General features: G+C 34.8%; 1 protein-coding gene across 2 annotated transcripts in view; it reads right to left on the bottom strand.

Moving 5' to 3' along the window:
- The window catches only part of CLINT1 (clathrin interactor 1), an 86,254-nt gene that overhangs the window by 21,252 nt on the left and 41,358 nt on the right, over positions 1 to 23,644 (bottom strand). The window contains exons 2-8 of one of the 2 annotated variants that reach the window (XM_006863935.1): positions 12,751 to 12,855; positions 11,970 to 12,066; positions 10,116 to 10,224; positions 9,090 to 9,254; positions 5,980 to 6,157; positions 2,848 to 3,094; positions 415 to 484 (exon numbers count right to left, since the gene is read on the bottom strand). In XM_006863935.1, coding sequence (XP_006863997.1) covers positions 415 to 484; positions 2,848 to 3,094; positions 5,980 to 6,157; positions 9,090 to 9,254; positions 10,116 to 10,224; positions 11,970 to 12,066; positions 12,751 to 12,855 — 971 coding nt within the window. Of the gene's footprint in view, positions 1 to 414; positions 485 to 2,847; positions 3,095 to 5,979; positions 6,158 to 9,089; positions 9,255 to 10,115; positions 10,225 to 11,969; positions 12,067 to 12,750; positions 12,856 to 23,644 lie in introns of those variants that run through there. The other variant, XM_006863936.1, reaches the window with a different exon arrangement.

Here is a 23,644-nt window from a genome sequence, read left to right on the forward strand (position 1 = left end):
ATTATTGGACAATGTTTACAGACTACCACAGAGAGAGCTTAGCTAAGTTTGAAGGTCAAAGACATGTGCATAGCACAGCGTTTCTTTTACAAGAGAATTCCGGAAATGAAAACATATATCGAAAGAGAAACAGTACAAACATGATGGCCCTAATAATGAGTGGTAAAGACCACTGATGCTAAATAAATTAGTAAGAGGAAGAGATTACAAAGTAACCAAATATTTAAGCACTCTTTTCCCTTTATTATATGCAATTAAACAATTCCCCAAGTAAAATACTCAAGGCTCACTCCTTTCACATTAGAATTATTTCCAGTAGAAATAAATACCAATTTTCTTTTTCATTTGAAAAAAAAATTCTTCAATTGATTCTGAAAACCAGGTTATTAAAAACAAGCCAATGTGGAACCTTACCTGTTGATTGGCTGGCACCATCAAACAGATCAACAAGATCACCAGATGACTTGCTGCTAGGCACTGAAGTCTAAAAACAAACACATAACTAGAGCTTAGAAAACAAAGATTTAAAAAAAAAAAAAAAAGCTTTCAAGGGGAAAAAAAACTTAACATTTTAATCAACTCAATTCTCTACTTATACACAAATACCTGTAATTATCTTAATAAGACTAGACTCACTTATCTGAGGATAGCAATGACCCTGAATCCTTATGGAGATGCAATTAAGTATTTTTAAGTAATTCTATTCCCAGCACAATAAAAATCTCTATTGTTCACACCCCTCTTTTTCTTAACTTATTTACTTTCTTACTGCATTTCACTCTGGAAAACATGTATTTCAGATTCCGCTCACAAATTAATGTCATCATATTCATTTGTGAGACTTTAAAAAATAAAGTCCTTAATACTGTCACAATATACTAAATCATAATTGTCCAGGGTGAGGCCTTTCCTACATATTCTTATAAAGCTCCAATGACAACACGGGCTGAAATCCACTGGATTAGTGGCCAACGCCTTATAGAGCTGCAAAATTCTTTGATTCTGTGAACGTTAGCAACACTTACTGTTTGCATGCCACACACAACAGTATTAATTCTAGATAGCCAGAAAACCTTGATTTTAACATTTATACTTAGTTCCCAAACTAAACTGTGGGGCTTGCTTGAATTGTAACACTATTTCTGTCTTCCTCACAGCACTAAAAACCTGATACAGTATGTCCAGTATGTTCAATACATTCATGCTGAACTGAACTGCTAGACAATTGGGAGACTGGTAGTTCCTAGGCATTTTAATCTGCTCCTTGAAGTTTAAAATAATACACTGTGGTTCAAAATGACCTTGAGATGGAAACAAGTCAGAAGTAGTTAAGTAAATGTTCAGGAACTTCCGTCTTTTAGATTTTTTTTAAATATAAAAACAAACAGCTTATACTACAAATACAAAATATTTACGGCAGTATGCCATGTATCAAGCAGTAAGAAAAAATTGACATTCAAAATTCTTTAAGACAGGAAAGTGTTAGTGTATTGTAAAACTAAAAATAATTATACAGTTTGATGATTTTCTTTCTGCAGTCTTAAAAGTGTTCCCATTACTACAGTCATCATGTATTTGGGGTGTTAATTAGTATGACTGTCTAACCAGATTCTAACAGCTATCAGTAAGCAACTGTATCCACAACAGGGGAAATCTACGATCATAAAGAAACAACAGAAAAACCTTTAATGGCAACTAAAGTTGAGTTGTAATTTTGAGGCTTTCACAAAAACTAAAAACAGCACAGCATGAGTAAAATTATAACCAGTCTAGAGGATATATGGAGTCCTGGTGTGGCGCTGTGGGTTAATGCGCCAGACTGCAAAGCTGTCTGAACTGCAAGGTTGGCAGTTCAAGCTCACCAGCTGCTCCTCGGAAACCCTACACAGGGTTGCTATGGGTCGGAACTGACTTGACGGCACATAACAACAAGAGGATATATGGCAATCACTGGTATAGCATTTTTCCCTTTAACTAAGTTGTTGGTACCATAGAGTCAGTTCCTACTCATAGCGACTCTGTATACGGTTTCTCAAGGCATGGCTGGTGGATTTGAACAACTGACCTTATGGTCAGCAGTCTAGTGCTTATCCTATAACACCACACCAGAACTCCTTTCGGTAGATCGAGTTTTATTCCTAGATGAATATGTTTACGAAATGTATTAATCATATATATTCCCCCCATCTTTTAGCTATTTCTGAATGCAAAGTAGTTGAGTACACACTACTATTGACAAAAATGACAACCTAGGTCTTCTGGAGTAAACTCTCTCTTTGGCAATTTCTATTCAAAAGACTAGCTTGTGGTCAAGCACCCAGTAGGTGGATTTCATTTCCATGGTAAAAAAAAAAAAAAAAAAAATTAAAGGTACAGAAGGCAGTGCTTCTGATAGTGAAGAGCAGTAATCACCAGGCGAGTAAGTCTCCCTTTAATAGGCATCATCGCTATGTAAAATGAGATCATTTTGCCTATATGTCAACTTACTGTCTCCTTTGTCATCTGAAAAAACTTCCAAATACTTCCATGTTTTCCTTAGTGAATCAAGCTGTGCTTGGTAACCAGCGGAGGTATCTAGAGGAACAGATGCACTACATTCTGATTCCCAACCTTTCCAAAATGAACCAAGGGTGGCATTTCTACTTTCATAGAAAGTGCATAGGAAATCATTCAGCAGTTAGACAGATTTCTTCCCCCAAAGAGGTTTCTTATTATTAATGACTCTGAGTAATATATGACAGATGATTTATAATTAATATGATTGCTTAGAACCACATGAGTCTACTAATGCAGGAATTCTAAAAGTAGTTTGTAAGAATAAAAAGTGCAAACGGGTGCCATTCCCACCTTAACTGAAGACTGAGGTGTATGGGTTGAAGTATTCTGGTCTGGACTTGCTTTGTCTCCTGTGTAATGTGCAGCTGCTCCAAGATCAATGGTTTTGGAAGGATTTGCTGTGCGCTTGTGTCTGGTTGTGGTGGTCTCTGTGGCCTGTGTGATATGGATATGCTTTGTCGTCACAGTCTCCTCTTCATCTTTGAATTCACCTTTGGGAGATCTGCCTCTTCTCGCTTTTTTTTCCTCATCACTGTCGCTAAAAGATATTAAAAATGAAGCAAAATAATAAGACTTGGGATTATCTTAAAATGGAGTCCTCCGTGATTTGAGCTAAAGAATTTCAAATGTAGTAACTCCAAAATTCTATACTTTATGACTATTTGACAGGGATCAATAGAATGTTATCTAAGCTATCTGAATAATGAGGTTATGTGTGTGTTGGGGTGGGGAAGTGGGAGCCCAAAGAATTCCCTAGATAACTCTAAAACAGTTTCAAAAAAGTATTTACATAAATGTCTACATATAATAAAATGTATTAAAGAACTCAAGTGCTTATTTATTAAGATTTAAAGCTTAATTAAAATAAAGTATCACACTTATCATCATAGCAGATCAATTAATGAGAACATGGAAAGTCAAATATGTGCACTTGAAGACTATTTTTCAAAAATGGATTGTGTGAAATGGTTACATTCTATCTATATAATGCAATTCACTATCAATTCCCATGCACTAATGCATATAGAGCAAAAGAAAAAAAATACTGAATGAGTTAAAAAGTTGGTTTTTCAAATGCTGGGAATGAAAATGTCAGTACTAGTCTGTTCTCCAGTAACAATGAATTGGTTTTCTTCTGGTGCAAGTAGGAGGGGAGAAAAGACAGAAGTGGGGGTAGGAGGTAGAGAAAGGGGAAAGAGAAATATTCCCTTGAGTTTGAGCTATTACCTATATTACTTAATTTCAGAGTAGGTGGTTTAATTTATAAATATCCTGGAATGAAACACTTAAAAATTCTCCATTAAACTATGACTATTATTACTGATGCAATTTAACTTAGACTAATCTAAAGCAATTTTCTACTGAAGCATAAGCAAATCTGGAACTTGTAGAAATCATGGATCAAGAAAAATGCTTGCTTCCTACAAAGAACAAAGGGGTTAAATATATTTTTACATATAGGGAACCTACAAGTTCTGATAAATGTTCAAGAGCCCATGACACTAATTTCTTAAAAAAAAAAAAAACACATGACCTAAAGAGTTCTATCATAAATCCTGTAAGTAAAATAGAAATTTCTTAGAAATTTGATGTCTACTTTAACTTCAATGCAAGATAAATTTGAACATATAAACTATCCCAGAACACAATGGAATGATCAATGTTCAAGAATTCAAAATCTAACAGGAACCACCTAAATCCAAAATCTTGGTATCATGCCAGAGCAGTCATGCTCACCTTTGTCTAAAAATTTCTTTTCTCACAAACACCAGATGTAAAACTTCTAGGTGATGGTGGTGGTGGTGTGCCTTGGAGTTGGTTCCTACTCATAGCAACCCTGTACAGAATTTCTGAGGCTGTATATCTCTTTACAGGAGCAGAACACCTCATCTTTCCCCCGCGGAACGGCTAATAGTTTTAAACTGCTGACCTTGAGGTTAGCAGCCCAATTTGTAACCACTACGCTACCAGAGCTCCAAGGTAGATCCTATAATTGCTATAATGAATTGCATCTGGTACATCTTCACTCCTATAAACCTTAATACTCTAATAAAAAGTTAGGAACTGCAACAAAGAATAGATACTATTTTAGAGGCAACGTTAAAAAAAAAAAGGAAATCAGGAATAAGTTGAAAGAGAAAAAGAGTAAGACAAAGTAAGGAAAGAAAAATGGGAAAGAAGGGCAAAGAAGAAAATAACAATACAAGAAAGTACACAGATCTCTAACCAGGTTTTCTACCTGAGCCCCACATTTTTCTAGGAAGTATCACCACAATACCTTGCCATTATTTCCGAAAGAAAAAATTTATACACAGGCCACAAGGTCATTAATGAGAGAAAAACAGAATAGAATATATGAAGTAGGCATCATTTCCTTAAGTTCAGTGTTTAAATTATGTAATGTATACTCTTTCAACATAAAGGAGTTAGGAAAGTAATTGTAAAAGAATATTCTCAAAGTACTAAAAATGAATTCCGACTCTTCAAATACCACACTCCAAAACATAGTCTTCAAAAACACAGGATTTAACAATAATGGAAACATACTGAAAAGATACTAGGCAAATATTTCAGGGTCTGAATAGTTTCAAAATATCTATATAATATGTATTTCTTTTGAATAACCTTCATCACTGTATTATTTTAGTTTTATTAGAATGAGTCTCAGATTTTACCTCTGAAAAACAAGGGTTTTAAAAGCCCTGCCCTATCTAACCTAATAGGGATATTATAAGGCACAAATGATAAAAGTTTTGTAAAACTTGTTTTGAAAATTAAGTGCTACACACTCCCCTATTAATTGGCAAAACAACAACAACAGTATGAGGGGCTTCAAAAAGTTCATGGAAAAGTTCTATTTTCATTTCATTTGTCCATGAACTTCTTGAAGTCCCTTCACCAATGTTATACTGGTTAAGAACAAAAAAGTCAATGGCTTCAAGAAACTGTAAAACTAAATACAAGTGCCCTACCATTAGGAAATGTATAAGCAATGAATATAAAAAAATGTTTTTTAAAAAGAATTGCAAAAATAACAGTTTACCACTTGATAGCTTTTTGGTCCCAAAGTCCATTTAGGGAATTTTTTTTTTTTTTTTTTTTTTTTGCTACACACGAACACAAAAACCTAATAAAATGTCAAGGGAGGATTTAAATTTCATATCCTTCACACTTCATTATCCCTCAACAATACCTGAGATCCCTGAATCATATGAGTTTTAGAAATTACTACAGGGGGAAAAAAGTAAGCTTTTCTAATAGAAGAGTAAGTACCCTTGATAAAAATACATAGGAAACACAATAAACTGTAAAAGTAAATGGAAATTGACAAACTGGAAAGTATATCAATATTAACTGCAAATAACGTTTGATGTAGTATTTTAAAAACAGCTACAAGAGACCCAAGAGACAGAGTGTAAATACCTGCATCTTTCTGGAGAGTCTTCTCTATCTTTCCTCCGGAACTTGCTGATGGTGTCATCAATTGTGCTTCCAATTTTATCACTCAGTTCACCTAATTTATCACTGAATGGAAAAGCACTCTTGTTTTTATCCCACTCCTCATCCCATTTTGATTTGGGCTCAGGATCGTATCTTTCACCTATATAAAACATTAAAAAAACAAGCAACTCTAAAGATACTAAGTTCAAAAGATGGCTATATTCCTTATTTCTGAAACTTTTCCTCATAATAAAATAGTTTTCAAAGGAAAACAGAAAGCTCCCACAGTGCTGAATCAACACATTTACAGCAAGGCACAGCATGTAATGCCAGTCATTAAGTGGCAGGAATGCAGATTCAAAAGATTTTGTTTATGAAAATTTACACAACCTTAATGCATAGCACAGCATATCAGGAAGTTCTTAAATGCTGCTGAAAAGAGCAGTAGAAAATACAAAATCCAACACAAGCTGTATATATATATATATATGCAAAAGAGAAATGGAAATCTTTTTGTTTTTATAAAAGTCACTTAACCCATTACATTTTATTCCAGTCTCTTAATGGTTTTTCAATTATTAGAAACAGTCTCTTAAAAAGCATAAAGAAAACTCCATTTTGAATGCTCATGTCCCCAATATATTGAAAGGACTCAGTAATCATTTGTTAGAATCAAACTAGAGAATCATTCAGTGAATTTTTAGGCATTTGAAAGAACTTTGTAATTATAGCAAAAAGAAAGTATATTCTACAGAACAAAACTATTCACACTAGAATCACGAAGTATACCTAAGTAGTTCAGCATAGTGATGATGAGTCTCAGGGTAGTGCAAAGGGTTAATGTACACAGCTGCTAAATGAAAGGTTGGAAGTTTGAGTCCACCCAGCAAAACATGTCTGGTGATCTATTTATAAAAAATTAGGCATCAAACACTATAGAGCATAGCTCTACTCTGACACACATGGGGTAGCCATGAGTTGGAGTCAACTAACTGTTGGAAACTGGTAAAAGGTACTCAAGCATCAAGTCTAAATATATGCTCAGACTAAAGAAACCAAGGGAGCAGTTTGGTGAATATGGGAGTGAAGTGAAGTGAACAAACCCCAAATGGCAGAATTTGTCTTAGTTCTTATCATTTTAAGCACTAAATGGAACCCTTCCATTTCTATGTCCAAATATAAATCAAGAGGCCAGAGTGGAAGGTACAAAGAAATCACAAGAGGTTAAAAAGAAGAAAGAAAATTAAGGCAGGTTGAGGAGAAAAATGGAAGGAGCAATGAGGATCAACAAACTAATCAAACACTGAGTAACCGAGCTTTTGTAAACGAATCCTGAAGAACCCTTTGATGATTTAACAAAACCATTTTGCTGAATTACTGAGTAAAACTTCAAGACTGCAATTTTTATCCCAAGGACTTGAGGATTTTAAATTATGTTTGTGAAATATGAAAGTGGCCACCAACTTAGAGAACATGGTAAAAAGGTTTTTAGACAAAATCTTTCCTAAAATAAGACATTTCAACAATGTGTATGTATAGCTCAATGACAATAAGATGAACAGATTTACAGGAAAAATGAAAGTAGATGATACCCAAATTGATTAGCTAAAGTAATTCTAAGGCTATAATGGTAAGATGTTACCTAATTAAAAAACAAAAAAACAAAACCAAAGTTGTTAAGAAGTCACTGAAGAGTATGAAACATTAAAAATAATTTTGCAAAAAATGTGTGCAAGCCAACACATTCTTTGGATGTTCAACTATAACTCTAATACAGATGCTCCAATTAGTTCACTGTGACTAAGCTTAAAAATGTAATCAATTTTCTAACTTTATCTGATACAATTACATACTGTGCTGGTAAAAAGAAACAAAAGCAAGTGGAATGTGGAAATGTCTTGCATGTAACAATTTCAACTCAAAACCATATTAAAATAACTACTTAGCTATATAATTCACAACTTCCCAATTACCCAAACAAATAAAAGCATCCAAGACATACAGACTTTACTTAAGAGAAATATTCTTGTCCAATTCAAAATTGACTTTTATGTGATGTTTAGATATTTTAAAAAGGATTTTTCCCTCTGTTCGTTTCAATAAAGGAGTTGAGAGCTCTCAGATAATTCATGTGTAAACAGATGTAGCTAAGGGCAGGGAGATGAAGAGTACCAACATACAACTGCACTGGTCTGTCTGTACCAACACAAAATAACCAAGAGGATTGTCTGTTCCCCTTATTTTGTGAATGTTTCTATAGTAAGGACACTATATTGTATGTGGCACTGTAAGGTAAGTACTGGAATGCTATCTGCAAGACTGGTAGTACCAACTGCTCCAATCAGAACTGGCTTGGCGGCACTTAACAACATATATAACACTAAAAATAAACAAGAGAGATGATTGTTCTATTGTTAAGTGCCATCAAATTGGTTCTGAATCATTAGCAACCCTGTATAGGGTTTCCAAGGAATGGCTGGTGAGTCTGAATCACCGACCTTGAAGTTCAAACGGACTTGTAGTCCAGTGTTTATTCTATAGGGTCAAGAGAGATGAATATTATAGTTGCCTTTAAATGTGTTAGGAACAGTAAACAAAATGATAGACCTAGAAGAACAACTAACAACATCACCAGTCATATTCTATGCTAAGTTAATATTTTATGCATTATTTAATTAGAGAAGAGAGATTGAGACTGCACTAAGTTTATCTATTTTTGGCAAAAAAGAGATCTGTTGGTTTCGAATTAAAAGATGAATCTCTAGACCAAACTTTCTATTTTTCTGTTCTAAACTGAAAGCAGAGAACAGTTTACCATGAGAGAGAAGAGTATATATATATGTATCTGTTTTATTCTCTGGTATCAACTCAAAGTTTGCAGCTATTTGACCAAATTCTTGAACCCACACACATACACAAAGTAGACAAAAAAATTCCATTTGAGACACCAGAATGAGTATTATGTGTAGTTTAGTATTTTATATAGTGCTGAATAAATGACATTTTGGTTTTTAGTATTTCAATGACATACTCATAATACACATCCAAATAGCTAAATTGATGCTTAGGTGCCAATTTGCTTCAATACTCACTGTATCTGAATCCTCCAACACTATCTGAGGAAACCCCAACATATTTGTCTTTGTTTTTCTTTGCTTTTTTTCGCTCTTCACGAAGCCTGTCATCATCCTGGGCAAATTCAACCAATTCTTTCACCTTCTGGCGAATATTTATACCCTGATCCTTGCCATGCTCATCTGTGAAGATGGTAAGGGAGAAACAAAACGCTAAGAATTAATTAACATATTAAAATTTCTACATATAATATAGTTTTCAATAATCTGGTTCATAAAATCATTTATAGATTAACTGAAAGGGACCACCGGTAATCCTAACATGCAAGATCCACTAAACAAGATTAGTGTTAATGATCTTATGAAATGGATTCACAGTCATGAATATTTTCTTTTTCTATTGTGTTTAACTTAAAAAACAAATCTCAATTTATCATTTTAAAGACAGAAAAGCACCCATATGCCTTGTTTTCACCAATACTACTTTGGATACACTAATTAATAGGATTTAGTGTTGCTGAAAAACAGAATTTTTAAGGTGTTTTCAACTGGAGTACACTACAAAATGAAATGTGCTTCATTCTCTAGCCTCTTTCACATTCAAAACACACTCTGGCCTTGTTGCCTTTGCACAGTAAATATTATTTGGTGGGAGGAAATGAAAAAACAACAACAACAACAACAAAAAAAAAACACCCTGCAGCTTCAAACAGATGTGTGTGTTTTGGAGCTCTAACCTTTTCTTCCCATATGATTAAAGCTCTTCCTTTATGGACACCACAGGGGACCAGTCTCCAGTGCATATTTTAATATAAACCCGAACACTCATGTTGTGTTGGTTCTGTTGTTATTAGCCAGTCTTTTCTGCAAGTTCTTGTCTTCACTAATTAATACTCTAGGGTCCCACGTCTTGGATTCTGCACTCGTCACACAACCAGCAACAGTCACATTCTAATTAGAGCAGAGAAGCTTCTAAGCTGGTTCAGGTGACTGACAACTCCAACTACTGTTTTAATTTGCTTATAAGGTTTTTATATTGCTCACCTACAAAGTGGTAATTTTCCAGAGATCGCAAATCATAAATGTGTTCTCTGGCACTTGTAACAACACGCTCTGATCCATTCCTTATGAGGTAAGCTAGGAGCAGCAACGACTGTAAAAATACAAAGCACCAAATGATTTAACGAAAGAAATTCTGGTAGAGCCTCGTTAAGTGGTTAAAAAAAATAATTTCAACATTAGCAAATAAATCAATTTCATGTGGGTGGTGATTGCTTCTTAACCTTACACTAGACTTTAAATATAGTCTAGAACTTATATTATCAAATTCAAATTCTTTTTACAATGAGCATAAAAAATAATTAACTATATATTAAGACACTCTGTTAAAATATTAAAAATAATTAAGATGTCCACAAACATCTGAATGTGTAACACAAAATGAACGGGAGGCTTGTAGAAAACTGGATTGCTTTTCACTTTTCACCTGGGCACTATGTCACTATGGAACCATGAATTATTAGAAACACGGGTTTACTTATAACAATTAATTAGTTGGTAATCATATCATTCCATAATATTTTCCCTAGTTAAAATTTAATTTTTGAGGTAGATATTGGCTTCTTTTGTTTTAAGAAGGTGCTGTTAGTAAATAAAAGACAAAAACTCAACATTTAAGAACATTTTGTTAAAAAGTACATTGAGAGTTGACTGTTAACGAATATGGGATCTTTTTTGTGTTGACAGAAATGTTCTGAAACTGGGCACTACTGAGTGTTGTACAACTACCATTATATTAACAACCACAAAACTGTACACTTTAAAATTTTTATTGATAGTGAGAGTAAACAAAAATGGAACTTAACATTGCTTGGAACAAAGATAATAAAGATACAGAAAAATTTGAGTTATGCTGAAGAAACATCACATTTACTCTTTAAAAAAAAGTAGTTTACTTAAGAGTAGTTTTTTTTTTTTTTCATGGCCATTTAAAAAAGCAATTTAGGGGTTTCAACTTCTTGGTCATACTTACCACAGTACACAAACTAAAGGAATGACAATGAATGTGTTTTAGAAAAAAAAAAAAAAAAATCAAGGAATCAAAGTAGAGATTTGTTCAATCCTGATAGCCAGAACATTATTTTCCAAGTTTTAACTATGTATGCTCTATGCCATTTTAGAAATCACAGATAAACTTATTCTGAATCACAAGAAAATATGGTAAAGGTAGAAGATATATATGGCTATCTTGCTTCAGAACTTCTGCTTTATATGATTAAGAGATAAGAATAAAATGAAAGGACTATGATAAAAATAATTCATTTTTGAAAAATATTAAATGTCAGAAGTTAAATGTGTTTTAGAATCAGGAATGATGATACTTTAAATTATGTTATATATTGCTTGGTTCAGAATACTGTCATAATAGTAAGTTATGAATTAAGCAAATTATTATGCAGTGATGACAAACCACTTCAGACTGGTTTTCATCATAACTGTTCATACACTAAACATTCACACTATTTTAGGTAATTATTTTTGATATGCACAACTATACAAGGGGGCTTTAAAAGGTTCACAGAATAAGTCCATTTTCTTTTAATTACATTTTTCCACGAATGTTGAAAAGCCGCTCATATATACTTAGAAGGAAAATTTTTAATAAACACTCAATAGTTAGATGTATTATTAGCATTATTTTTAAACATTTGCCATTGATAATCCATAGTTTACGATGACTGTAACACAGAACACAAATAGCAAATCTATGTCTTTTCCTGTTCTAGAAGATACTAGCATTGAATTTAATGGTCTTTAAAAATAATTTATGCATATTAAGCTTATGTATATATTTCCAAATACTCATGTCAAATTATAAACACAGACTTATGTGCATACCTTATAAACTCTTCTCCAATTCTTTTTGTTATCTTTTAACATGCGTGACCAAAGCATGTTCATAAGTTCTGGAAACTGTTCATACATAAATGTAGCCCTGAAAAAAAAAAGTTAATTTTCCTTAAGAGTTTGCAATATGTTAATTTTGACAGTAGATGGCAGGCTTGTTCTAAGTTATGTTTTCCAAGTAGCTAAAAAGAATTAGTAAGCTGATTTTAAGATATGTAGATACACTTCCTTGAAAATATATTCCCTATATTTTGTATAATGGAGTCCTGATATGGTGCTGTAGGTTAATGTGCCACACTTCAAAGTCATTTGAACTGCAAGGTTGATGGTTCAAGCTCACCAGCTGCTCCTCGGAAGCCCTATACAGGGTCGCTATGGGTGGAACTGATTCAATGACACTTAACAACAACAACATTTTTGTATAATACCTAACACACGTGTAAGCCCTAATCACTAATATCATGTCTTATAAGGTCTATATATTCACTGGCACAGTGGTCCAGATGTTCATCAGGAAAATTTATTTTATAACTTTACTTCTTGTTATTTTATATATATTTGTCAAAATTTTAGATAGGAAACTATAGCTTGTTTAACTTGTTTAATTTAATGTTTAAAGAGAATGGACCCTGCATAAAACTCTAAATTATCTGAACAATTATGCAAAATTCATATTTGGTAGTTAAATGGTTTAAAACCAAAAGCAGATTTCTTATTTTTGTGTAAAGATACTTGGATTCTTTCTGCACTGCTGAGTCAAATTATCACTTACTTGGCAATCTCTCCCATGAGTTGCCCAGAAGGTCCCCAAGGATCATCATTCGTTGCTTCTCGAACTTTAGACTCGATCTCTGAATAATTCATAACCACATTGGTACTGCAGAGAGAAAAAAAATGCACGCACATACGCACAAAGATTAGCATCAAAACTGAGAAACACATGAAAACTTAATAATGACACTACTGGGTGTTCTAATGAGATACCTTTACAGAATAGGAAAGAAAACTTCTTTTGTGCACAAGTCACCCTGAGGATACTATATAACACATTTAGGTTATCTTTAAGAAGGTTTTACTCTTCCATTAGCCTTCAAGAATACAGATGAGAGATGAGAGATTACATTAGAGCTGGCACAGGTCCAGTAAAGAAATGGCTTTGGGTCAAATTAAAACGGAAAATGAACTGGTATAGTCTATATAGTCTATTACAAAACTAAGCTGTCAGTTTGGTTTACATGCAGACTTACAGAAATTCTGTAAATCAGTAAAATTATAAACTAGCTAAAATCCTTCAGCTGCTCCTTGGAAATCCGATACAGATCACTAAGTCAGAACTGATTTTATGAAACTTAACAAAACATTGTATCACATAAAAAAATCAGCAATGACAAATCAAAGATAGTATTCTTTAAGGAACACTTAATTGCAATCTGTATCTTTTCCACTTATGCATTTTCCCACATCATTAGAAGGTTACAGTAACCCTCACTTTTATTGGTTATATAATATTCCATCAAGAAACCATATGACCATGCGTTTAACATTCCCTTAAGACTCCAACAATGGTCAAGAACACAGGCTCTTGGAGTCAGAAACACCTGACTCTACCTTTGATTTTTGGCAAAATTATTTTAATTCCCTACTTTAATATCTATCTCAGAATGTTTTTTACAGCATATCAAATAGTACTTATTAGCACAGTGCTTGATATATGTTGTTGTTAAGTGTGCCATCGAGTCGGTTCTGACCCATAGCGACCCAGAACAGAGAGCTTCATCTTTCTCCCACGGAGCATCTGGTAGTTTCAAACTGCTGACCTTGTGGTTCACAGCCAGATTCGTAACCACTATGATACCAGAGCTCCAAGTGCTAATTCAGTGTTTACTGGTCACTACACGGTCGCTATGAGTTGGAATCGACATGATGGCAGTGGGCTTGGGTTTTATTATTATTATTAAATAATCACCTACTAGAATTTAAAAAGATAAAATAATTTTTAAGAAATAATTCACTTTGAAAAGAATACTTTTAAAGCTAAATCATGAATTGGCAGAGCATTTTGTTGTTAACTCAATCCCTCAAGCTTATGTGAATTTAAGAATTTAAAGTCCTTCTAGGACGAAATAAAGAAATACAGTAAAAACTAGACTCTTTTGGCATCAAAAGTGCTAATTATTATTGAACAATTGTTATCTGTGAATATGCTAATTCAAAACTTCCACTTTTGTCTTGGAAATAGTGAAAAGTTAGAATTTGGTTACTATTACTTACTCTGTTAGTGGTTATGAATCGGGCTGTAAACCGCAAGGTCAGCAGTTCGACACTACCAGCGGTTCCGCGGGAGAAAGATGAGGCATTCTGTTCCCGTAAAGATTTACAGCTTAGGAAACCCTGTGCAGGGTCACTATGAGTCGGAACTGACTCCACGGCACTTAACAACAACATTACTTACATATACCTTCCATTTCTGCCATATGGTTATTGGTCATCTAAAAGTTTTGTTTTTAAAATAAGGTTTGGTTGAAATTGGCATTCAAATTTCTTTTTTAAATATATAGAAATATAAATTCCAAATGCATTACAAATATGTCAACTTCTTTACCTTTAAAGAGGAAACTAACAAACAGCTTGAGTCCAAATTTTAAAAGAACCACTAGGCACATAGATATGACTTGCCAAATCACTGAACAAATCTGGCTTTTAGATTTACATTCAGAACAGTGTTTTACTAAAAAAAAAAGTAAAGTCTTAAACTCAAATCTTGCAGAAAGCTGTCTCCTAAAATATCAACTAGCTTGATAAAATAAATTATTTCCTGGGACTAACATAAACTCAGAAAGTCTCAACTGCCTTCTTAAAACTTAAGACAATGAATGAATGAATGTTCATGGAAATCCAGTAAAGGTTCTATGGACAACAATTTTGGGTGTAAACACATAAGAAAAAAAAAAACATTTTCCCCCTAATTTTTTCAACAATGGAACCAAATAAAATCAAGGCAGCCAATGACAGATTTGCAATTAAAGATGCCATAAAACGATGGATTTTCAGAAGGCTTTTGTTTATACTAGTGGCTGAAGAATGCGTGGTTTAGGCAGTTAAAAGTGTCAAAATGCAGCTGTGGGAATGAACAATAGCAATTAGGATTATAACTCAACCAAGCATTTCATTACCAAGAATGCACTTGAAATCTGTTTGCATTGTTTAATTTGTTGGAGAACACAATGAAAGGAGTTAATCTCTAGTCTGTGTACACGAAATATTTTTACTAGAGCCTTCATAAATGCTCTAGCTTTTAGAACACTACTTTCCTTGTTCAAGCTACAAAGCCCATGAGTCAAATGAGAAAGGTCCTGTTTCTATAACCCTTCACAAGATTCTTAGTGAAGGCCTGTGTTTTGAGTGCTATACAGTTAGAGAAAGAGATGGCAGAAAGCCAACTTAAGAGCCTCCTTTTTGTGTGTGTGTGTGTGTGTGTGTGTGTGTGTGTGGTGGGGGGGTTGAAAAACAATGGGAAGTAGTAAAACGATAATTTGCCATTTGCCATTAGTACAGTTATAAAGAATCTAGGACTGAATCTAGGACAATGGCACTTAACAACAACAACAGCTATAAAATATATTCACAGAATGATATGGCAACTGTAATAACAAAAGTTAACAAATAACTTCCATGAAGAAAATCTGGGTTTACTTTACAGTCATTATCCAATGAAAACTGGTGCTATCAGAAAATACAGAGAACTCTGATCACATTAAAATTTCAAACCAAAGTATTTTTAAGCTGCACTTAATTCAGAAACAAATGTAAACTAAAAGCAAACATACAAAAATTAAACCTACTATTTAGTTTGGCATTATTCCAGGTCATTTAAAAATAGCTATTTCTAAAAAGGTAAAAATGGTATTTTGATTTTTCCTTTCCCATGTTTCCTATTGCTCTCATTCCATGCCCTACTCATAATCCCGGTGACCTTTTAAAAAAAGGAAAACAAACAAAAAAGAAAAGAAAGAAAACGATGTATGCCCAGATATGAAAAGATAAAATGGCTAATTTAATTCCCCAAACTTCCTGTGATTGATGTGCTTTAAGATAGGTTATTTCAGACACTAGAGGGGGTTCTCACATCAGTTTCTAAAACACAAGATGCAGACAAAGGTCTAGGATCTGTTCTGCAAACCAAATTATGGGAAAATAGCAATAGTTTCATGCCATTTAGACTAGTACTAATAGTCCAACAAGCGCCTTTTGAACTTTCATCAATCATAAACTAAAACTCCTGACTTGAAAAAAGTTTAAAATTCTTTGTACTTAGATTTTAAAGAAAAGGGCAGATATTAGGACCTATGGTAAACATATATATTAAGACCTTATGTTAAGCACTGAAAGACCTTGGATGATGTGGTTTTCTATTTAGATTTCATTTTTTCATGTAATCATAATACTTAGGGGAAAGCAACCAAGAATACTGATACTGACATTGTTTTCTATATATGATTTTAAATCAGCCTGGTAGGTATTTCAAATGAAAACTGCAATTGCAGAAATTCCTAATGATTGTTACTGTTTCTGTTAATCACCACAAATAATACATATATATATATATACTAAAAACCAAAACCAAACCCATTGTGTTCAGGGTCAAGTCCATTCCCATTCATAACAACCCTATATGACAAAGCAGAACTGAACTGTAGGGTCCCTTTCCAAGGCAGTAAATCTTTAGAAAAGCAGACATCACATCTTTCTCCTGCAACAGCAGAGTGCTTTAACCACTGTGCCATACAGATGGTGGTGGTGGTGGTGGTGGTGGTGATGATGTGCTATGGAGTTGGTTCCAACTCATAGCGACCCTGTCCAGGGTTTCCGAGGCTGTAACTCTTTACGGGAGCAGAACGCCTCATCTTTCTCCTGTGGAACAGCTGGTAGTTTCGAACTGCTGACCTTGAGGTTAGCAGCCCAACCCATAGCAACCATATATAGGGTTTCTGAGGAGCAGCTGGTGAGCTTGAACCACTGACCTTGCCATTCAAACCAACTTTGCAGTCCAGAGCATTAACCAATAGTGCCACAGCAGAACTCCTGACATACAGACAAGAAAATGTAGTAACAGAGGGGAAAAAAGTACATTTAAGAAATGCTGCCAGATTTTTGGAAGTCTGTGAGCCTTCCTCACTAGCACTGAAAATCACAATTTTGTAAACAACCACCGGAAAGCACAAAAAACTGAGTCCTCTTTATATGGGTTCTGGAGTCCTGGTGTGGCACTGTAGGATAAGCACTACAAGGTCAGCGGTTCAAACCCACCAGCCACTCCTCGGAAACCCTATACAGGGTTCCTGTGAGTCGGAATCAATTTGATGACACTTAACATACAACAAGTATGTCTTAGGTTTACTCATGTTTCTAACTTTTTCTTTACTTAAGACAAAAAAATGTCACTTTGAAATTGGGTGACCAGAATAAGCGTCTTTGCCATGAAAAAGATCGATAATGATTCAAGATGATATTGTTGAAATGTAATGGTAAGTACTACAGTACTGGGTAATTTAGCAGTACAACTGATAATACCAAAATTTAAGAGATTATAATGTTAAACTAAGAAGAAAACAAAAAAGGAAGGAAGGAAACAACTGAAGAGCAAAGAACATAAATTGTTCACAATGTGAAGAATTCACCTTCATAGCATTTTTTACAGCTTTCTAAAACACAGAATCTGCAAAAGAAATCATTATCATTTACATTTATAAAACTGTTCTACCACTTCAACAGTGCTTTTACGCAGATTCATATTTGTTCCTCACAACATGAAAGCACAACTCAACACTACTCATTCACTGATCTTTAAATGCCAACTATTTAAAGTTACTATCCTCATGTTTTGCACACATGCTTTTATAGCTCTCTGGATGTAGCCAATGTTCAATCAGTCAACAGCCAACTTATTCAATTTGTTAATTATTAAAATCCATTGTGGAACTCTTCCTTATCCCTCTTTTTTTGCTTATTTCCATACTCATTTGTTGAAATGTCAAGTTTTTACTTGATAAGAGTTTGAGTCATTTTAGACAGAATTGGATGAAAGTAAAAGCTAAAATGGAGCTTTTATTTATAGATGGTCAATGCTTCTTTAATCTGTAACGAGAACTCAGTACAACGAGAATAAAATATATATAAACCTAATTACTGACTTTTCTCCTGTTAAAAATTCAAGAAAATGACATTCCAAACAAACTATATATTGAGAGGAAGGAACAAGTACATGTATAATCCAGTCCTAAATGATAACAAAGGAATAAGGGAATTGAAACAGATTAGTATATAATAAGAATAATTTTAACTCTTTACATTTACCAACACTTTAAACCCTTAAATGTGGGTTTTGTTATATGCATACATACAAATACCTAGACAGAAACAAAGACAGCATGAGACAGAGGGCAAAACAGAGGTTTAAAGTAATGGTTTTAAAAGAATATTCTTTACATTTTTATGCATCTTTCCTGCACATTATATTCAAACTAATATAATGAATAAAGCATTAAATGCCATTAAAATATAAATCAAATACTATATAACTAGCAGAGTCCTGGTATAGCACTGTAGGATAAGGACTGGACTGTTAACAGTTCAAACCCACCAGCTGCTCCCTAGGAGACACTATCCAGGGTTCCTATGACTCAGAACCAACCCAACAGCAGTTATCACCACCACCATAACATTAGCTACATTTAACTACTTATAAGGCAACCATCAATACTCATGGAAGCAGCAGTCTAGAAATCAAATGAGCATTAGGCAAGTCTGATGCACAAGACGTCTTAAAGTGTTCAAGAGCAAAGATGTCAGTTTGAAGACTAAGGTGTGCCTGCCCAAACCACAGTACTTTCAACAGCCTCTTATGTATGTGAAAGTTGGACAATGAATAAGGAAGACCGTAGAAGAATTGATGCATCTGAGTTATGGTGTTGAAGGACAATGTTAAAAGTACCATGGACTGCCAGAAGAATTAACAAGTCTGTGCTCCTCATAAGCCAGGATGACCTGACTTCGTCTCTCATATTTCGGATATGTTATCAGTCCCTGTAGGAGGGCATCATGCTTGGTAAAGTGGAGGGTGTGCAAAAAAGAAGACCCCTAACAGGACATACTGGCACAATGGCAGCAGCAATGGACTCAAGTGTAGCAACAAGTGTGAGGTTGGCAAAGGACCAGGCAGTGTTTCATTCTGTTGTGCATAAGGTCAGTATGAGGTGGTACTGATTGAATGGCACCTACTCAATGGCATCAACAATACAGGCAAATAGCATCAGATTAGACCACATGAGCATTATTTGTACTTTCCATGTCTTCTTATGGGGTCCTGGTGTTGCTCAGTAAGATAAGCACTGGACTGATAACACAAGGTTGGCAGTTTAAACCCATCAGTTGTTCCTTGAAAACCCTGTACAGGGTTGTTATGAGTCACAACTGACTCGCTGGCACTTAAAAAAAACTTTTGTTGGTTGGGGTCCCAGTGTGAGGATGTAAGATAAGCACTGGACTGCTAACCACAAGGTTGGTGTTAAATCGAACAGCTTGCTCCCTGGAAAGCCTATATAGCGTTGCTATGAATCAGAATTAACTCCACAACACTTAACAACAATGTATTGTTATATTAACATAGTAAGTACGGCAAACTAGTACTAAAAACAGCGTGTTGAAGTGTCAATGAGTCAGTTCCAACTCACAAGCAGCTGGTGAGCTGGAACTACCAGCCTTGTGGTTAAAACTGACCTTGCAGTCCAGCACATTAAGCTGCAGCACCACACCAGGACTACAAAAACAGTGTATGTGTATGTAAATGTGCATATATATTATATACAAGGGGGCTTCAAAAAGTTTGTGGAAAAATTCCATTTAATTTTACTACAAAATTTTTGAAGCCCCATCGTATACATATAAATACACACATACATATGTTAATTATATCTAGTCAGTTGCTATTAAATCAATTCTGACTTATGGTGAACCCATGTGTACAGAGTAGAACTGCTCCACAGTTTACAAAGCTGTGACCTTTGGGAGCAGACTGCCAGGTTTTACTTCTGAGGTACCTCCAGGTAACTCTGAATTAATCATCTGTTGTTTGGTTAGTTAGTAGTCCGTGTTTTAATAATTTACAGGGACGCCACATGAGGGGGCTTCATTAAGCGCATAGGTTTCGTATGCATATCTTAAAATCAAGTTATTTTTTAGTAAAGTTGTATGAAATATCAAACTTCTGGTCAACAATCCAAATGTCTTGTTGTTAAGTGCCACTGAATCAGTTCTGACTCAGACTGACCCTATATCACGTTTCTGAGGAGCAGCTAGTGAGTTTGAACTGCCGACCTTGCCGTAAGCAGTCCAGTGCTTATATCCTATAGCACCACACCAGGAAGCCATCAAAATGTCTAGTACTCTCAAATTCAAAAAATCCCTCTTTTGTTGAAAATCTGAGAACTACTGGTGCGGTGCTGTAGGATAAGCACTGGACTGTGAACCACAAGGTCGGCGTTTCAAACCCACCAGCTGCTCCTTGGAAACCCTATACAGAGTCGCTATGAGTCAGAATACACTCGACGGCACTTAGCAACAAAAGGTATGGTATAGGGAGGTAGAAATTTTTATTAGCTGTTATCTGTAAGGTTTTTACTGGCCAATTTTTTCAGAAGTAGATCACCAAGTCTTTTTTCCCAATCTGTCTTTGCACCACTGGTGACCCTGGTGCTATTTAAAATACTGGTGACATATCTTCCCACATAACAGAACATCATACTGCAACAAACTGACAGATGAGTGCTGGAAGAATCACTAGTGTATGCCAAGAAGTTTGGAAGGTGGCTACCTGGCCAACTAAATGGAAGAGATCCAGTTCCATATTCTTGCCCATTCAAAAGAAGGATGATTCACCAGAATTCAGAAATTATGGAACAATATCACTAATACCACATGCAAATAAAATGAAGCCAAAGATCATTAAAAAACATTCGCAGTAGCACATTGATAAGAAATGATGGAAACTCAAGCTAGATTCAGAAGAGGATACAGCACAAGGGATATCACTACTAATGTCAGATAGTTCTTTGCTGAAAGCAGAGAATATCAGAAAGATGTTTGTTTACTTGTGTTTTATTGACTACACAAAAGTAATGGACAATGGTATGGATTATAACAAACTATGGATAACACTGAGAAGAATGGGAATTTCGGAATACTAAAATTGTGCTTATGTGGGACCTGGTACATAGAATAAGAGGAATCGACTTGATAGCACTTAACAACAACAATCTCTTAAAAGAGCACTGGTGTGGCACCGTAAGATTAGCATTGGACTGCAAACCACATAATCTGAGGTTCAAATCCATCACTTGCTCCTCGGAAATCCTATACAGGGTCGTTGGAACCAACTTGATGACACTAACAACAATCTCTTAAAATACCTACTGCAGATTATCACTATTCCAAATAAATCTTTACCTAACCACTTTTCAAGCTTAAAAACAGCATTCTAAATCTCCCAAATTTCAAATTGTGCATTAAAGAAATACCTGGTGCTTTGCTTATAGAAGAGCTTACCTACCATTCCACAAAAGTTACAATGATGATCCATGTCAATTTGGATGGAGCAAAACCAGTCACACTAACATCTAAAATTTCTGAGATTCCTAACAATTGATTCCATGCTTGTCATCTAAGTATAAAGTTATACAAAATATAATTAGCAGAAGTAATAAACCTTATAAATTTTTCCCAAAGAAGCAAGGAAAACCATTATTTTAGAGTTTAAGTAGAATTCAAGGTCAGAAAAAAAAATCACATAATTATTAAAGTAAACACTCCAAATTGTGTTTCAAATAGCAAAATGACAATGTAATAGATTAGCATATATATTTAAATTAGTAACGGAAAGCATAAACATTTATAGAAACAAGGATTAAAATATTTTATATAAAAAGTCATTAAATGTTTACAGTCCAGCTGAGTATTTAGGGAAACATTAGAAACCACATTTAATTATTTTAAATCTTCAAAAAAAATAAAGGAATGAATCCAAAACAACAAAATATACTTAAAAAAACAGAATGGTAGCAAGATTTTTGCCCCTCAAGGTCTGTTACTTAATTCTGCTTTCCAAAAACTAACTTTTTGATCACCATAAGTGTGACTTAAATTGGCAACTTTTCAAGAAAATAGTTTAGTAATTTATGTAACAGATGTGCAAGGAAAACTACATGAATGAGATAAGCCAAGAAAAACATCCTGGTGTCCACAACTAAATTATGACCTGTGGGAGGAAGAAACCATAAAACGATTTCCCTTTCCTTACAACCTCAGTCATTAGCAAGTCCAAATAAAATAGCCCATTTGATAGCAGCCCTTTTTAAGACATTAAAATGGATTTTGACTTCAGGAACTGTTCCAAAGCACAAGGCTATGCTAAAGGAAAAATTTCTCGTTTATATACTTTCAGTCAGCTTCAACTCTTATGCCCATTCTATAGATAAGCAATATAATATGCATATCATTATTGTTATTGTTGTTAAGTGCTACTGAGTGTATTCCAACTTATAACCACCTTGTGTAGGGTTTCTGAGGTTTTACATCTTTTGTCAGAGAAGAAAAATCATCTTTCTCCCATTGACAGGCTGGTAGGCTTGAACCACAACGCTTGTGGTTCACAGTCCAGTGCTTATTGTATGGAGACAACGTGCTCCCTAATATGTATAGTCGTTGATGTTAAGTGCCATGTAGTCTGTTCCGACTCATAGCGATCCTGTATAGGGTTTCCAAAGAGCAGTTGGTGGGTTTGAACTGCCAATCTTGCAATTAGCAGTCCAGTGGTTATCCTACAGTGTCACACCGGGTGTTAAGTATTAGTTGATAATAATTTACTAGAGAATATTAGGGCCTGAATCTTATCTCTGATATACACTATGAAGGGGCTTCAAAAGTTTGTGGACTGGCTACTACAAGAATAAGCAAATTGTTCACCCGGAAGCCATAAGGCAAGCAATCAAGTTCCCTCAGGATAAACCCTCCTCTACGACTGAATCACTAAGGGAACACATGAGCAGGCATGTAAACTTGCTTACGACCACAATGGTCTACTGGTGAGTGGAATAGGAGGAAAAGCAGCAATGAAGAAGTGGGCTGAGTTCAACCACAGCCCAATGACTCCTGTTGACATGGAGATGAGACAGAGAAGAGGAAGGGCTGGTTGGTCCAAGGTATGGTGAGACCTGGGAACACCTGAGCCCATGGACAAGGACACAGCCACAGAGGACTAGAGCTGAGAGTGAAGCATCCAGCTGATGTGATGAAGTGAAGGGCAATGCACAAGAACACCCAAACTTTCAGATAGTACCCATTTGACCTAGCCTTGATGGACTGATAATCAGAACATGACTAGAGAAAGATTAAAACAAAACAAAACAAAACAATTTTTTATAAAGGAAATGAGGGTAAATTGGTACAATTTGATAAACTTGACCTATGGAGGTTGTTGTTGTTAAGTGCCGTCGAGTTGAGTTGATTCTGACCCATAGCTTGGAGGTAGTAGCTCTAAATACCAACAGAGAGGGAAGGAGTCTTCACATCAAGTAATCAATGCTATCCCCTCTGTACACAGGGTAGATAGGGAC

This window comes from Chrysochloris asiatica, unplaced genomic scaffold (assembly GCF_000296735.1).
Source record: "Chrysochloris asiatica unplaced genomic scaffold, ChrAsi1.0 scaffold00057, whole genome shotgun sequence".
NCBI lineage: Eukaryota > Metazoa > Chordata > Mammalia > Afrosoricida > Chrysochloridae > Chrysochloris > Chrysochloris asiatica.